Consider the following 17,024-nt stretch of genomic DNA (forward strand, 5'->3'; position numbering starts at 1 on the left):
GGAAGAAAATGTAGAGCTTTGTACATGAATTTCGTATCCGCAAAGAGAAATGACGATGAATAAAACCAACTCCTAAACATATATTATCTTTGATGGAGAATTTTCGTTTACCAGTACTGGCAAAAAGTGCTGAGTCAGACATGGTGTGTTGGTTTTGTTTACATTTGGTTTGCAGTGCGCTGAAGAGGGAGTTATGTCCGTTTTATCGCGCCAGCTTACTAAGTTGATGACAATGGCGATCCCACAATATCACACAGTCTCTGCATATAAACCACCTCAATTCGCATCAAATCTTCCCAATGTCCCAACAAAACGGGTCAAGGTACGACATGTTGTGTTGATTGTTGTAACAATTCGTTTTTACTCAGTGTTGCTGCTAATTTACCTGTTTCTCAGGCGCCAGTGGAAAGCCAAGTGTTATAAACATATAGTTATAAACATATATATTACTTTCAGCTGGCAATGCTTCCAACTCCAATTCACAAATGGGGTTTACCAGAGGTGCCAGAGAATTTTGAGCTTTACATCAAACGAGACGATCTTACTGGAAGTTTCTTGAGTGGAAACAAGGTAAGAAAATATATCAAAACAAGTAATAAATAAAACGGTAAAAGTAATAATTTACACAAGCTGCCACTCCATCAACTTAAAAGAAATCCCACATTCAAGAAGTTTCATGGACAAACTATACAGAAAAAAAAGTAATACATTACCTATCCTGTTTTCTCAGCAAGTGCTTTTTGTATGTGTATCCTTATGGAAAGGGCAGTGATGCCCAGGCAAATGCCTGCTGTTTATGCTAATGCATTAATATGTTAAAAATATTGCGTAGCCCTTGCATTATTCCTACAATCACTGTTCACCAAAAAATTGTGCGGTACTATTTACAAACTTCCCAACCTGACCATTTCATTCATTTATTGTAAATTTTACAACCACATGCATAGGTTAGTGTTACAAATAGGCAAATAATAGTTGTTTGTTTATTTATTGCTCCGCTGTACACATAAATGTTGCTGTTTAGATTCGGAAATTGGAGTTTTTGTTGGCAGATGCGCTCTCCAAAGGTTGCAAATCAGTGATAACGTGTGGATCTGCTCAATCAAACCACTGCAGAGCTACTGCTGTTGCAGCAAAAGAGTTAGGCCTTGATTGTCATTTACTTTTGAGAAGCAGCAAAATGGTAAATTATTCAAATTTTTGTTGCAAATTTATATGGTTTGCAAATTTAATTGGAGTGACTAGAAGAAGCCTTGCTCTATTCTGTTTTTACGATCAACGGTACTAGTACAATCCTTGTTAATATTACTGAATACTAGCTTGGACATTATTAATTAAGTCTGTGCATTTGTACAAGTTGCTTACTGTTATTTATTAGGACAAAGAAACAGCACAGAACCCTGGAAATCTTCTGCCATCTTTATATGTTGGAAGTCATCTGTATTTTATTCCACGCAACTCAAAATATGAACCAGACATACGACACAGGCAGGAAAAACTTGCTGCAAACCTTGAGTAAGCTAAAATCATAGTAGGTTTTCTGAGGTAAAATAAACATGTATTTGATGAACAAACATAATTCATTGTTGAAAACCAGACTGGTTCTTACTGAGTGGATTGTTGTTCAAAAATAATTTTTATCCCCAAAACTGCATGTGTCATTGACTACATTTTTGTTTTCAATGATGAAGTAGCATTTTCTCCTGAAACTACTTGACAAAATAGTTTAAACCCAAAATAGTATCAAGCAAATACTTAAAAGAATTAAATACATTTTTTACAAAAAATTTTTAGGTATTGTAAATATATTTGTTTATGTACCATTCATTTTTTTCAGATCATCTACAGGGAGTCCTGCTTATTGCATACCAGTAGGTGGATCGGACAGTGTTGGTGTATTTGGGTACATTGATGCATGGAATGAACTCTTAAACCAGAATGTCATGAAGCTTGTTGATGACATTGTTATTGCTTGTGGCAGTGGTGGAAGTATTGCTGGGTTGTGTATTGGAAACTACCTCACTGGTCAAAAAATCAAGTGAGTCATGCGTAGGTATTGATTACTTCCACTTAAATTCCAGTTTTAGGACTTGGTTTGATTAAAGCTAAGCTAGTCAGGAACACCAATCAATCATATGCTTAAAACAATTTAGTATGAAAAAATCAGTCAATAGTATGCATCATTCATGTGCACAATGAATCAATGATAAGTTGTTGGGTTTTGGATCAGCACATTTTACATCGTTCGTTCAAGATATACTTTGTTTTTTCCTTTTGAATAATGGTGAACATTGATAAAAAGTCTTGAATTTTGCAAAGAACATATTTTTGGGTTTTTTTGATAAATTTTGACGTAACAATTCTCACAACATTTTTGCTTTTTTCAGAATTCATGCTATTAGCGTTTGTGATGACAAGCATTACTTTCACCACCATGTTAATGAAATGTTGGATGAGCTCGGTTTGATTCAAGTTCAGTCGGAAGATTTAGTTGAAATTGTTGATGGTTATAAAGGGGAAGGTTATGGTAAAAGCACAAGAGAAGATCACCGTAAGAACAAACAACACATTTTCCTGGATTATATTTGTTACTCTAGTACAGGGGTAGTGAAATGGGCTTGTGTCGCACTGTGCCTAGTAAATCCCTTTTTATCTGATGTCACTACATTTTAAGCACTTGTGGTATTTATTTATGTCCTGCTTTTTTACCCCAAAGTTAGTTTTTAATTCTCCTGTATAAGGATGTTATTTTGGTAACTAGGTAATCTTGTATTGAAGAATTATCACTCAGCGTTAGTTCTCACATACATATGACCCTTTGGGAAAAATGTTTTAATGACGCCCTACTACTCAGTAGTTTCCAAATGGTGCGTCATATTAGTGTTTATGGGGTGTCCCTAACATCAGTGGTGGTGAAGGTAAATCAAGGATTTTGTGTCCTCTAAAGAGGCTATGGCTGGCATTGGGAAGCACTGCGCCAGTATAAATTTCGATAACATATTTTTGGCACATTTATTACATTTACCTGTGAAACGATGCAAATATTTTTTTTAATTTTCTGTTTAGATTTTATTCAGAATATAGCCAAGTCCTCTGGTATATTTTGCGATCCTGTATATACTGGTAAAGCAGTAAAAGGAATGATTGCCGAAATGAAAACCACTCCCTCAAGATTTCAGGGAAACAGAATATTGTTTATTCATACAGGTAAACATTTCTGTGCATCCAGTGGGATGCATGCAGTGAACACTGTTTCGATCTATTATGTCTTCACGGCTAAGTTACTATACTTAGCCGTGGAGACATAATAGTCTGGGGCCCACTTGAACATTATTGGCTCTGTTGCTTATACATGTCTGTATTTGTTGATAAAAATTATAGCTACACTGTTTAACTTTGTGTTTTTAATTTCTATGTTTATTTGTGTTAAGTATGGATTCTACGTTGTTCCAATTTCCAGAACATTGTTGATGCAAATTACATTAGCAATTTCTAGTGACTGCCAGTCACAATTACAATGGTACATCTTAATATTGTTATAGGAGGTGCGTTGAGCTTGTATGATGGAACAATTCAAAGTAGCTTGAATGAAACTTTTTCAAACGTGGCACACACATGGCAAAATATTGAAGATGGACCGAAACCCATTGTGGGACTTTGACCAAATGCAAAAGTGTCCAACGTTCTTCCATTTATGGTGCTACTGTTGCTGTAAGGCATTATAATTTTAATAGAATTAGCGTTCTGGCCGTAAAATTAACGTTAGATTTTATTTTAAAGTCCCAATAATTTTTGCAATGTTGTGACTGAGATCGTCGTTATTAACTTAGGATATTGTTTTTGTTAAATTTTGCCAAATGTTTAGTATATTTGTACTTTTGGACTTTATTTGAAGACCGTTATTAAGTCTGTTGCCGTGAATTTAAAAGGTCCGTTTTAGTAAATTTTTAATGTCAGCCATGTGTGATGCTTTCTGTGTTGATTTTGTGTTGCTTAGACAAAGGCGATCGCCTCTGGTTGATCCACAATGTCCGATTCCTCATGCGCATGCAATCGTTTGTCATGCGACACCTACCTGTGACGTCACTCTCTATTTGGGGAAATCACCTTGTATTTTGGCACCGGACTCGATAACCTGCATTTTTTTGGCTTATGTTGATTCAAACTGCAATTTATTTTGCGCCGCATCGAATTATTGGATTTGATTTTCCGGATATATATTTTTAATCTCCGATATCCTCCGGACATTGGAAAAACAAACAAAAGAAATGTGGTGAAAATCGTTGTTTTTCAACACTAAGGTATATGCGGGAAGATACTGTAGATCAGTGGTTCCCAGTCGTGGTACCGTTTAAAACTGCTGGTTGAATCATTCGTGGCGGTTCCTCATTGGTTCGTCGCCATTGGGTGCCCCAAAATCTTTGTCAATTCCGTAGGCGTGCCGTATGTCAGGAAAGTTTGGGAACTACTGTTGTAAGTCTCTTGCAGCAAACCACCCCGTGTCAGTGTGTTGTCTTAGTTGAAGTTTGCGTGCTGGGCGTGAGGTGTTTTTATTAATAATGTTATGGTGTATTTTTTGAGCGTGTGGACTTTTTTAAGCATATATGTGTGTTTATTGTGTGCAATGATTTCTAAATTGAATATCGCGTGCTTGGTAGTTTCAACTGAAACAATCCAGTTAAAAAAACCATAACTTCAGAGAGCCGCAGTCCACGAATTATTATTGGCTGCTTTTTTTTTACCAAAAATTAGATTTTCATTTATCAGTATAGCGAAACAACTGATAATCTAAAACCTGGTCCGGCCAATGGTCTCATATCTTATTTATTTGTGACAACGATATGTCAGTACATTTTAGGCACTTGTGTTATTTATTTAGTCCCTGCTTTTTTACCCCAAAATTAGTTTTTAATTCTTCTGTACAAGGATATTTTGGTAAAAGTTATCTTGTATTGAAGGATTACCACCAATTGTTACAACTCATATACCTGCATATGTCACTTGAAAAAGGTTATGATGACCCTTACTCTGGTACAGTGCTTCCCAAATGGTGCATTATATTAATGTTCTTAGGGTGTCCCTAACCTCAGTGGTGCTGGCAGTAAATCAAGGATTTTGTTTGGTGACATACAGGGCCGGCGCGTCCAGGGATCGCCTAAACAAATAATTAACCATTAATTTTGCTGGCAGAAAATAATTTAATGGGGCGAAAAATTTAAACTTATTGCCTATGGTTTAAAATGAGCTTGCTCTGCCCCTGCCTCTGTAGAGGCTATGGCTTACATCACATTTTGTATGATGAAGGTACAAAATAATGTTGATTTAGCAATTTGTTTCGTGGAAGTTAAACAGTTTGTGTAGCGGCCGTAATTAACTCTAAATCTGTGCAGCCTGGATCTGCACCGACCGCCGCACTAGGGGGTTTCCTAATTTGTTTAAACGTAACACTGCCTGCCTTTTCGGGTACAAATTCCTCCTCGTTTGCACAACAGCATTGGTTCTCTGTTAAACGAACAGAAACGTGTCACAATCGGCAATAATACGCACATTTAAATAACACAATTTCACATTCAATTACGTACCAACTTGTTAGGAGTCCAGGACTGAATTACAGGCACTTTGACGGACTAACACGTTTCAGCATTTCAGTTAAATTAACTTTCATGTTTTTATAGCTACACATAAACACTAATGTTAGAACAAACATTTCCAAAACTAAATCGGATCAACTATGAACCACGACAACTGAAACTGCTACTTACAGCACAGAAAGAAACTGTAAAACGTGGTCAGCACAAGATTGCGACACTAATGACATCACACGCATTGTTACGTTTTTGGATTTCCAACCAATCATGGTAAATGCCTTGTTACGTCATAGTCAATGAAGTCAGATTACTGACATGAACTAGAAACAGGGAAAGAAAGCACATACAAGTCATTTCTCGCTGTAACAGTTTGACTGACGTTGTAAGCTTAGCTTCAGGTTTTACTAAATTTACCTCCATGCTCAGTTACGTGACCTTGAAATTGTTGCAGTTTAAATCTTAGACAAGTCAGCACTTTTTGTTGCCAAGTTTTGTTGTGAGAAATGTATAGGGATGAGAGAAGTTCTTAATGGTCTGGTAGTTTTTATGGTTCACCACCAAAGCATAGTGAAATAGTCGATGGAACTGACACAACTTTTAGCAGAAGAGTGAGCTGACGCTCAGACTAAGCGCTGCTAATACATATTGGGAGAACTATATAGGGCGGAGTTAGGATCAAATTGTGTTTTTTTTTATTTGTTGGTTAACAAAGCGATTGTTTAATAGAAAGAAAAGGTAAATTTCTATTGTTGCAATTATGAGGGTTTAAATTTGCAGCAATTGTAGTGAGTCCCTACAGAAACCAAAACAAACCAACGTACACCAGTATTAAATTGCACAAAACAGGGTAATTACAAATTTAAAGTAAATTCCCGTCGCCGTAAGCTTAAGGACTGGTGTAATTGCTACTGTTGCTCCATGTAAATCATTCGGAAACACTTTTTACAACCATCGGTTAAAATGCAACAATAAGTAATTAAGTTTTTTTTCTGCAGTGAAAGTCAGACAGTGCTTTTGATTGAAATCCATAACTCTTCGTTGATGGTCACAACGAGAATAAGTGCAGTTTTGATTGTTGAGTTGTAAACCGGTAAACACTGGCAACTCCATAATTATAGTTAAAACTGCAAGACTGTGGTAGTGACGCCAGAACCTTCGCACATACCAAGCTATATATTCTTGCCGGGTTTTATATTGTATTGATTTAAGCTCTAAGTTAAAAGGTGATTTTAGAACGTATGGATTAACGAGGCAAAACTCACTTTTCTTAGCATGCATCAAGAGAGTGTCTGATGTTTTTCATGACAGAAACGAGGTTGAGGGGCAAAAACATGCTCGCGAAGCAGTGTTGGTTGTAAAGCGACCCGTAACAAAAACGTGCGCAGTCAAACTGATACACCGCTTACGGAGGTTATGACCCCATGAGGCCGTGGATGCTATAATTCATGCCGGTGTATACATGCTTTATATTGCATTTGCATTCTCGGCCGTGCGTTGTCAAAAACGTTACAGGTTTTGTTTGGATGTTTAGCTTTTAAAATTAGTCAGTCTTTGTTATAAAACAGAATAAGATTATGTATTTTTAGGCAAGAAAAATTGTTAAATATAACATTTCATTACACTTTTAGGCATACGTAAATGCGAAATTATCGGTTAGTATTCACTGGCGCCCGTTGGTGAAATAAAGTCTGTGTGATGCGGCCTGCAATAATAAAAAGGCTGTGTGTTCGCCCCTGGCATGACCTTTCAGATGTTGCAGTGACAAACATACGAACTATCAAATTACGCAAGGTAGTTCGTCCTAAAAATGGGAGAACATTTTTTTGGTTGCAACATTTTGTCAGAGATGATTACGTCACCGGTTGATAAACATTGGGAGGTCCGTTTTAAGTTGGTCATATCAGCGTGAAGTCATAGCAGTGAATGAGAACCGACCCGTAAACATTGGTATTAAGCTTTACTATCACTGTAGATACAAAATAGCCCTAATTGTTAAGGACCCAAACAACTAAAATCTACGTAGTCGATGCACACTGTTACAGCTCTCGGAGCAAAAATACTTTCCGGAGGTTTGTGTCCACTCTCCACTAAACTGTAGCCAGAATGATCAATTTGACCGTTTGTTTTTTTCAACATTTCGTCTGACTTCTGTTGTTTGTGCCTAGTTCTATTTTTCTTCTGCAACAAGTAGGGAAAGTTACGTGAAATCAGCTGAGATGGCCGGAGAAAGTTATGGGAAGTTGTCAACCTACCAACCTCCGGATTTTGCCTCGCATCTTCCACTGCTACCAAAACACCGAGTGAAGGTTGTACACTGTTTGTTAGTTCCGATATAAGTTACTCCTTACCCTGGTTACGGGTCAAAGCACTAAAACGCAGAACCTATGACTAAGTAACTGCTTGGAACCTGTGGTGGCCACGTACAAGGCAATATGACGGTGCCACCCTACTTTATATCAACTGGTGTTGTATGTAAGCATATAACAATATAGGCTAAGAATATTCTTGTTGAGAGTATACTTGACGGGTTGTGCAAACGAGAGAACGAAGTAAGTGCTCAGTGTGACAGCTGTCTTTTAAATTGAGTTTGCCGTATTTTAATTATAAATACTCGAACGGAAGGCACAAAGCCTTTCCGATAATGTTGTTGTCAAAATATCTTGAACAAAAAGATGACAACACCAGTTTGAACCTAGGATATCCTGGCCACGAATTACGATCAGTGTTTTTTTCTTGGTATATGGGTCGGGTGCCAGACCGACGTTTTGCAAAACAGCAACATCGTAGGAGAGCACTTATTAGTCTTAAAACGATTAAAAGCAAGCTCTTTTGTCTACAGCTGGCAATGTCACCCACTCCAATTCATGAATGGAAATTGCCAGACCTTCCTTCCGGTTTTAAGCTGTTTATTAAGAGGGACGACCTTACAGGGAACTTATCGAGCGGAAACAAGGTGGAAATTTATTTTTGAAAGAAATAAAAGTTATATCTTGTATTATGAAAATACCCAGATTCGCAAGCTTGAATTTTTGCTGGCGGAAGCTCTTGCAAATGGATACGAATCTGTGATTACTTGCGGCTCGATGCAGTCAAACCACTGTCGGGCCACTTCAGTTGCTACGAAAGAACTTGGACTGGATTGCCACTTGCTTGTTCGCTCCCATGACATAGTAAGAAAAATTGCGCCATTTTGTTTGAACAGAAAAAATTATTTTCTTCAGAATTGTTTAGAAACGTCTAAAAACCTCTTAGTAATTTAAGGGCTCTTCTGAAAAAAAACTTGTTTGGACGACGTTTCGGTAGTTATTCAACAGACCTTCATCAGGACCAGTGAAGCAAAACGCCAACACGGCGATAAATACGAAAAAAGGCGAAAGAAGGGCGAAAAACGGAGAGGGGAGCGCAAAGAATTAAAAATGCGCGCCAACAAGGAATGAGATAGCACGGTCTAAAGCACAGTGCCCTGAGTTACGCATGAACATCAGGTTCAATCAGGGGGCGTGTCGCGCAGATCAAATTACGATAAACGGGTGCAAAAAACCCTTGTGAACCGTTGTCTTACCGACATTCATGTAAATCAGCGGTGCACAACCTGCAGCCGCGGACGCTATTTTTTGCGGCCGTGCACGTTTATATCAAAATATATGCATTGGCGGCCGTCGTTGCTTCTGAAACTTGTTTTTAAAGCGGTCTCAAGAGTTAAGCTTTTATTTAGGCCCATTTCCATTTCCGCGTTACACACATTCGTTCGCTGTAGCGAGTAGTAACTGGTGCAGCCACCGCAACCGAGACAAAGCGCAACAATACGGATGGTGACGTCATAAAACATCAATAGTATATCGGTGAATTGCCATGTACGCATGTACAGTTGTCGAAAAGCTAAACAGTGGAATCACTCAGCCATGTCGCTGAAAAGCAAAAGGTTGTTAAAACAAGAGAAAAGGGTGTTTAATCCCAAATGGGAAGTGGATTATTTTATGATGGAGACGTGAACCTAGCGTGCAAGAACAAGGCAGTCATTGAATAATTTTCATTACATTGTAATATACGTAATTTGGCAAATGTAAATAATAAATAGTGTACATTTTTCAGGTATGGAATCATTTCCATTCCTTTCTAATAATGCTCACGTCAACTTGTCGTAATTATCAGGAGTATATCGTTGGAAAAGCAGTATATTCAGTGGCGGCCGTTAGCACACAGTGGTGTGTGTGTTGCGGCCGGCAATAGTAAAAAGGTTGTGCACCTCTGAGTAAATCCTTTTCTACATTGTTTCCTTTTCAAACAACTGGGCTTTAACGATTAGATAAAAATAGAGTGGAAAGATTAACTTGCATTAACTTATTAATAAACAGGTTTTTATTCTTCCTGCAGGAATTTATTTTAAACTTTTGTAGGGGACAAAACTTACATTTTTAGGTAAACATTTTCGGGGGTAACTCTATTTTATTCATTCCACATTCCAACCTTTGTTTCCAGGAAAGCGAAAACGCCGAAAGCCCGGCAAACATTTTACCTCCAATGCTGAATGGAAGTCAGTTATATATCATACCATGGGACTCCATTCCAAATGGAGATATTACGGAAAGGGAAGAAACTCTATCAAGACTCATACAGTAAGTTACTTCAGTGGCTCAGCCTAAAGTAAACATTCTTGTGTGATAAAATGTTTTTTTTAAATAAGAGCACAATCACTTAACATTTTGAACAACAATTTAAACATTTCAAACAAGAATCTAGTGTTTGACAATTCTTGCACGTTGTCGAGAGTTTTGAATGCAATATATTAAAAAGTACATGTCCAAGGATTTAACAATCAGGAAAATAGAGATAGGTTCTATGTAGAATTACCTGAAAGAAGCTGATATGTATGGTTGTTCCAACAAATTGTGAAATAGTTCATTTCCTGTGAAAATATTCCAGTTACTCAACAAAGAGTGATAGACAATTCATTACTGATGCATATTTATATTTGTGAGTTTCGACGTTTGGTTTGCTATGCAGCAGCCTTCATCAGGGTGTAACAAAATGAGTAAAAACGCAGCATGATCAATTGTTGAGGCGCATAAACAGAGGGAAAATCGCAAAGCGCAACCAAAACGTTAAAATTAGAATTATTTTTGCCAGACGAGCCGTCTTACAGTTAGAGTAATAGACGATCTACGTCAGTGTATGTGATCTTTCATGAAAACAGAAGTATTAATTACGCCGACAGTTTCTCTCTTATAAGACACTCTATTTTGATAGCCCGAATATACTAACATGTACAAAGACAGATCCACCGGTCAGCACCGACCTGCACAGGATGATTCCTGCTCTCATTTTGTGACAATTTCTTCTCTTTGTTGTAAGAAATGTAACATTTATACATCCCAAGTTTGATTACAGAAACAAAACTGGGAAGATGCCTTATTTAATCCCCCTGGGAGGGTCGAATGCTGTGGGACTTTTTGGATACATTGAAGCCTGGAGGGAAATGCTTGATCAAGGAATATTAGATACAGTGGATGATATATTTGTTGCTTGTGGTAGTGCTGGAACTCTGTCTGGGCTTTCCATTGCAAACTATTTGACTGGTCAAAAAATAAAGTATGAAAAGTATTTGTTTGAGTTTATAATTAAATGATATCGACGTAACATTAGAAGCATGTCTGAAAGCAATTTTTCTCTTACAAGTACAACAAAATACAATCGTTTTTTGGTGATACATTGCATCTTGTTTCTTAGAATTCATGGGGTTAACATTACCGAGGAAGAGGGGTTTGCAAACATGCACATTAACAACGCTCTTAAGGAGCAAAATATCACTGGAGTAGCAGCAGAGGACATTGTTGATGTCATTGATGGTTATGCTGGTGAAGGATACGGAAAGACTACAATTGATGATCACTGTAAGAAGGGTCCACAGAACTTCAGTTATTTCCTAAACATTTGTCTGAATTTGTGTTGAATGATTTCACTTAAATAGAAATTATAAGTTCCACGAAAATTCGGGCAAATTATTTTAGCAGACAGGAATGCATTCAATGTTAAAAAATACAACAAATTTGTTTCTTAGCGTTTGTGGGTCACAGTCTAAAACCTATTAATTTTTATGTGCCAAATTAAGCATTGTTTTTAAGATTTTCTCCAAAAAGTCGCCAATAGTACAGGGATATTTTGTGACCTTGTGTACACGGGGAAGGCATTGCAAGGAATGCTGAAAGAGATGGAAATAAATCCATCAAGGTTTCAAGGGAATAGAATTCTGTTTCTACACACAGGTAACAGCACAGGTGTTGAATAATGTATCACTAAAATTCTTTACTGTTATCTCAAAAAGATACTAAAAAACTAGAAAGTCATTATGATCCATGAGCTGCATATTAATACGTACACTGTTATTGCCTGTAAGTAAGACATGTGTCTGTTATAGTTTGAAAGGTAGTTCGTTGCTGTAGTCGCCACTTGCTTTGATAACACCTGACCTAAATAGTGTGCATTACTGTCTGCAGTTCAATACTGATGCCTTGATGTTGTTCAAGGTTTTGACAACGATTTTGCAAAACAATATCCCACAATGGTGGTGCATACCGCCACATATCGTATATGTACAGCGCCACATATCGTATATGTACAGCGTCACATATCGTATATGGACAGCGTCACATATCGTATATGTACACCGGCACATATCGTATATGCAGACCGCCACATATCGTATATGGACAGCGTCACATATCGTATATGGACAGCGTCACATATCGTATATGTACACCGGCACATATCGTATATGCAGACCGCCACATATCGTATATGGACAGCGTCACATATCGTATATGTACACCGGCACATATCGTATATGCAGACCGCCACATATTGTATATGTACAGCGTCACATATCGTATATGCACACCGCCACATATCGTATATGTACAGCGTCACATATTGTATATGTACAGCGTCACATATCGTATATGTACAGCGCCACATATCGTATGTGTACAGCGTCACATATCGTATATGTACAGCGCCACATATCGTATGTGTACAGCGTCACATAATGTATATGTTTTCAGGTGGTACGCTTGGTTTGTTTGATGGTTCCTATCAATCATGTATGGAGGAAACTTTCGGCAATATATCTTACCCCTGGCCGAAGTTGAGAGAAGAACCAAAAGCATTTCAAAATTAGACGATTCTTCAAAACAATTATTGTGTTTTTATGCCTAAGATATTGCATCGCATTCTTTTAACCAACTAATTTTTTCGATCTGTTCGGCCTCGTTTGTTCCAGTAACTTTGTGTGCACAAGTGGATATTTCATGTACGTGTTTGCAACAACAGACAACCTGCAAAATATCCTGAAAAAAAATGGTGCAATGGTGCAATGGAAAGAAGCTGGATTGAACATAAATCAACTAAGTGTGCACTTAACTTACTTTTGTGCAAACTACAAGCACATTTGTACCACTTCTTAACTTGATGTTGCAATAATTTCGTAACATTTAATTATAAATGTGTGCAAAATAGCCGTAATGTTAGGTCACGACCAGCGTGCTACGCTATCGTAAATGCAGTAGTCGTGTTTTCTAATGTTGTTCACAAGCTCAGCTGGATTTGTCATTCCCTTGTGTCTGGCACTGTATTCTCACATGTTTGTCAATTTAACTCATTGGTTCTGGTTGTAGGTGGGTAATTAGTAATTAGTCGGCACCGAAATACACAAAAATAGCTGCAAAAGAAATATTATGTTCTGTATTCACTGTGTGCCGTGCACTTATTGGCAATTGTAAATGCGGTAGAAAGAGTTAAAAAAATATAGCGAAAATGCAATAATTAATTTCTTAGTTAAAAATTTAAATACTATAGAAATAAGTATTTCGTTTAAAATTAAAGTGGGAAATGAGATAAAAAAAAGGTGAAGAACCACTGCGTTAAAAAAAGTTGTGGTACATGTTCCGTCAAACGACACTTGCATGAATAAAATTGTACATCTAATTTGGATGACTAAAATCATTCACAATCGAAGGAAGCCAGACCTTAAAGGTGAAGCGCTCACTGCGCTGATCGTTGCAATGCCCAATGATATTAAAAGTTCTTGTTACAAAGAAGCAAATGATTCAGGCATATTTTGTAGAAAAATAATTAAGTGCTTACTTTTTCTCCTATGCACATTTAGGAGAAAAGTCTGATATGCTTGGCAATTGCTTTCAAATGCATCCAATGACTAGCTCACCTGAAACGCTAAAAACTTCACACGAAAGTTTAAAAAATGCTCTAACACGCAAAAACAATTGCCTGCGCATATTCGCATCATTGATTGCTTTATTGGACACTTAATGAAAGGGGTATTTCCCTCGCACGATACTTACTTTAATAAAAACAAAATTACCCAAATGTGTAGGCAAATTATTGTGGTTTGTAGGTATAGAATCAAAATACAAGATTACAAGAGAAAGTGGGAAAATTCACGTCGACGACAAGTTTACAATGTTTAATCACGTACGTCTGCAGTTTATTTGCTCATCAAACATTATACGATGACTGCAATATTACCATAGCTGACTCATCAGTTCTTTGCAAAACTAGAGATTTACTGAAACAGTTTGTGACAATATTCGTACTAGAAACACGGGACCACAGTATTTAGGGAAGTTTCTAATGGCTTGTGGAAATTACCGACAGCTTGTGGCTTACAAACCACCAGACTTTGCAGTTGGTCTTCCAAATGTCCCAAAACAACGCATCAGGGTATGCAAAAACAATAGTATATTGTAGTAGTGCATGTCAATAGTTTTTGTTATATTACAAGTCCTTAATAAACTACTGGATGAGATAACATGCTTTCTGATGTCAAAAATGAGCATACTCAAGAACATTTATTAATGATATTCATACATACTAAAATTCACTTCTTGTCTAAGCTGACTATGCTGCCTACTCCAATCCATGAATGGAAACTTTCAGAAGTCCCATTAAACTTTAAGCTTTACATAAAGAGAGATGATCTTACAGGCAATCTTTTGAGTGGAAACAAGGTAGGGAAAATGAAATTTAATATAACATAAGCTGTATTTGTTCCAACAGTGTTTACAAAACTATCTTTTCTAATTGTGATTAGAACTTAAACTGATAAAAAAGAACAAAAGAATATTTTTTTAATGTTTCTAAGGAATGTTTAATGTCTGAGGTGATCTGCAAAGTAGCAAATCTTTACAAAATCAAGACGTTTGGGTGTTGCATTGCAGATTCGAAAGCTAGAGTTTCTGTTGGCAGAGGCAGTTGCTAAAGGTAGTAAATCTATTATAACATGTGGAACAGTGAAGTCTAACCACTGCCGGGCAACTGCTGTTGCATGTAAAGAATTGGGACTGGACTGCCACATTATTATGAAGTCCCACAATCCTGTATGTTTAGTTTTTTAAATCAAAGAAAATAGTTTAAATTTTTATTTGTAATTTATTGAATGTCTTCATTTGTAATTGTTTAACTGTTGATGCAGTTGGCATGGTAAATAGTGCACAAAATTTTGTCAAATTTTTAGAAACAACAAAGCACAGAAAATCCAGGAAATCTTCTGCCTCCTATTTTCAGTGGATGTCGTTTATATTTTGTTCCTTGGGATAGTGAATTTGACAAAGATATTTATGTGCGACAAGAAAAATTATCCAAACAAATAGAGTAAGATTTTTTCTTCCCAAACACTGGTTAAGTGTTGTCAAAATACAGAAAGGTTAAAAAAAACATGAGAAGCAAAAATGTTAAAACTGCTTAAAACTGTATTTTTTTGCTTTAAAACAGTTTTCCTACAAAGGTTTTCAACAGAAAATAAACCTTCACTTTCAAGTTTCTTTGCATCCATAAATAATGTATTGGCAGTAATCATGTTGTAAATATTTGTATGCAAAATGGATTTTAAATATGTTTAGAATGAACACTGGAATTGAACCTTATTATATCCCACTTGGTGGGTCATGTGGGGTGGGACTTTTTGGATACATTGAAGCCTGGAGGGAAATGCTTGATCAAGGAATATCAGATACAGTGGATGATATATTTGTTGCTTGTGGTAGTGCTGGAACTCTGTCTGGCCTTTCCATTGCAAACTATTTGACTGGTCAAAAAATAAAGTAGGTATTGGTAATTGGTAAATCTATTTTTTTTTCGGTTGCTTTGAGCCATTTTGAATATTACGCTCAAATTTTTGTTTCATAAGTGACTGAAAATATATTAAAATGCTGGAAAGCAATCTGTTCCTAGAAACGTGTTAATGTTTGATGCAAATAAAAAAAAGGATTTATTTTTTCATTTCTCTTGGTTTAGAATCCATGCCATTAACATTAAGAAGGATGAAATCTACCCTAAGCAGCACGTGGATAATGACCTTGATCAATTCAACATAACAAAAGTCAGAGCAGATGATATAATAGATTTCATTCATGGTCATGCTGGTGAAGGACATTGCAAAAGCACCAATGATGAACACCGTAAAGATATAGTGAAAAAATCAAACAGTTTGAACTAAGTACCACATTTGAATATTTTGAATAATATTTTCATTTCTTCATCGATGCTACAGATATGAAATTTTAAAAATCCTGGGATATGATTTTCCTTTCTACTATATGGTTTTATTTTAGATGAATTTTTTTTTATGCATTTTAATTTTTATTTCACAGTATTCAACAGCTAACCATTCATTTTATTTTTGTTTTTTCAAGATTTTGTTCAGAAAATAGCTAAAGATACGGGCATTTTCTGTGACCAGAACTACACTGGAAAAGTAGTAAATGGAATGCTTTATGAAATGAGAATGAATCCCTCTCGATTTCAAGGAAATAGAGTCTTGTTTATTCACACAGGTCACTCACGTAAAAAAATAGGTTTTAATTGATTTTATTTGGAAATGTTTCTTTAACCTACATCACGGTGTTGACAAAAATACAGACAAAATCTTTTTATCTTTTATTTTATCAGGAGGAACAATCGGTATATTCGATGGAACTTTTCAATCCTGTCTAGACAAAACCTTACTGGATGTTGCATACACATGGGAAAATCCACAACATGAACCAATACCATTTGGGGAAAATAAATAGAGATTTTGATTTTACCTTGAGTTCGTATGTTGATTTTGAGGACAGTTCTATTGGTCTAACACAGTGATTCCCAACCTTTTTGCGGTTGCGCATCACTTGGATTAAAAACAACGTCGACGCGAATCCACCTAGTTGAGTGTTAAACCTTGGAGATCAGTAACAAACATTTTGAGATCACTTGCGATTTGTTCAAATCGAACTATATCCTCTAATTAGGGAAAGGTGCTTGCTAGGCCTGCCACTGGCCGGGAAACACTGGTGTAACACTAGTTGTATTAAGTCGTTTTCTTTCGTTATCTTCTGGCCCCATGCAACAAAGTAAAACCAAAAACTTCTGATGTAATATTTGGGGGAA

The 17,024-nt window shown here is 36.6% G+C and overlaps 3 protein-coding genes across 3 annotated transcripts; all 3 read left to right on the forward strand.

The window, feature by feature from the left end:
* The first annotated feature begins 182 nt into the window (after positions 1-182).
* Positions 183-4,725, forward strand: LOC145902272 (uncharacterized). The gene is made up of 9 exons (XM_082990180.1): positions 183-322; positions 457-570; positions 1,025-1,183; positions 1,379-1,515; positions 1,838-2,038; positions 2,388-2,551; positions 3,067-3,207; positions 3,543-3,711; positions 3,998-4,725. Exons 1-8 carry the CDS (start codon positions 194-196, stop codon positions 3,659-3,661), a joined length of 1,164 nt encoding a protein of 387 aa, XP_082846306.1. The 5' UTR covers positions 183-193; the 3' UTR covers positions 3,662-3,711; positions 3,998-4,725.
* Positions 4,726-7,660: 2,935 nt separating this feature from the next.
* Positions 7,661-13,301, forward strand: LOC145903253 (uncharacterized). Its single transcript, XM_082991317.1, has 8 exons — positions 7,661-7,894; positions 8,428-8,541; positions 8,600-8,758; positions 10,068-10,204; positions 10,977-11,177; positions 11,316-11,479; positions 11,711-11,851; positions 12,647-13,301. The coding sequence occupies exons 1-8, from the start codon at positions 7,805-7,807 to the stop codon at positions 12,760-12,762; spliced, it is 1,122 nt and encodes a 373-aa protein (XP_082847443.1). The 5' UTR covers positions 7,661-7,804; the 3' UTR covers positions 12,763-13,301.
* A 660-nt stretch (positions 13,302-13,961) lies between these two features.
* LOC145903126 (uncharacterized) lies at positions 13,962-16,669 on the forward strand. Its single transcript, XM_082991202.1, has 8 exons — positions 13,962-14,321; positions 14,495-14,608; positions 14,819-14,977; positions 15,115-15,251; positions 15,500-15,700; positions 15,894-16,057; positions 16,292-16,432; positions 16,548-16,669. The coding sequence occupies exons 1-8, from the start codon at positions 14,232-14,234 to the stop codon at positions 16,667-16,669; spliced, it is 1,128 nt and encodes a 375-aa protein (XP_082847328.1). The 5' UTR covers positions 13,962-14,231.
* The last annotated feature ends 355 nt before the right edge of the window (positions 16,670-17,024 follow it).

This window comes from Ascidia mentula, chromosome 5 (assembly GCF_947561715.1).
Source record: "Ascidia mentula chromosome 5, kaAscMent1.1, whole genome shotgun sequence".
Taxonomy (NCBI): domain Eukaryota; kingdom Metazoa; phylum Chordata; class Ascidiacea; order Phlebobranchia; family Ascidiidae; genus Ascidia; species Ascidia mentula.

Bases quoted from the DNA above. Each gene is read 5' to 3' on its own strand.
- LOC145903253 (XM_082991317.1), top strand. From the start codon at position 7,805: ATGGCCGGAGAAAGTTATGGGAAGTTGTCAACCTACCAACCTCCGGAT. The intron at 7,895-8,427 runs GTTGTACACTGT...TTTTGTCTACAG, and splicing joins TACCAAAACACCGAGTGAAG to CTGGCAATGTCACCCACTCC. The intron at 8,542-8,599 runs GTGGAAATTTAT...GAAAATACCCAG, and splicing joins ACTTATCGAGCGGAAACAAG to ATTCGCAAGCTTGAATTTTT.
- LOC145902272 (XM_082990180.1), top strand. From the start codon at position 194: ATGTCCGTTTTATCGCGCCAGCTTACTAAGTTGATGACAATGGCGATC. The intron at 571-1,024 runs GTAAGAAAATAT...GTTGCTGTTTAG, and splicing joins GTTTCTTGAGTGGAAACAAG to ATTCGGAAATTGGAGTTTTT. The intron at 2,552-3,066 runs GTAAGAACAAAC...TTTTCTGTTTAG, and splicing joins AAGCACAAGAGAAGATCACC to ATTTTATTCAGAATATAGCC.
- LOC145903126 (XM_082991202.1), top strand. From the start codon at position 14,232: ATGGCTTGTGGAAATTACCGACAGCTTGTGGCTTACAAACCACCAGAC. The intron at 14,978-15,114 runs GTATGTTTAGTT...TCAAATTTTTAG, and splicing joins TTATGAAGTCCCACAATCCT to AAACAACAAAGCACAGAAAA. The intron at 15,701-15,893 runs GTAGGTATTGGT...CTCTTGGTTTAG, and splicing joins TTGACTGGTCAAAAAATAAA to AATCCATGCCATTAACATTA.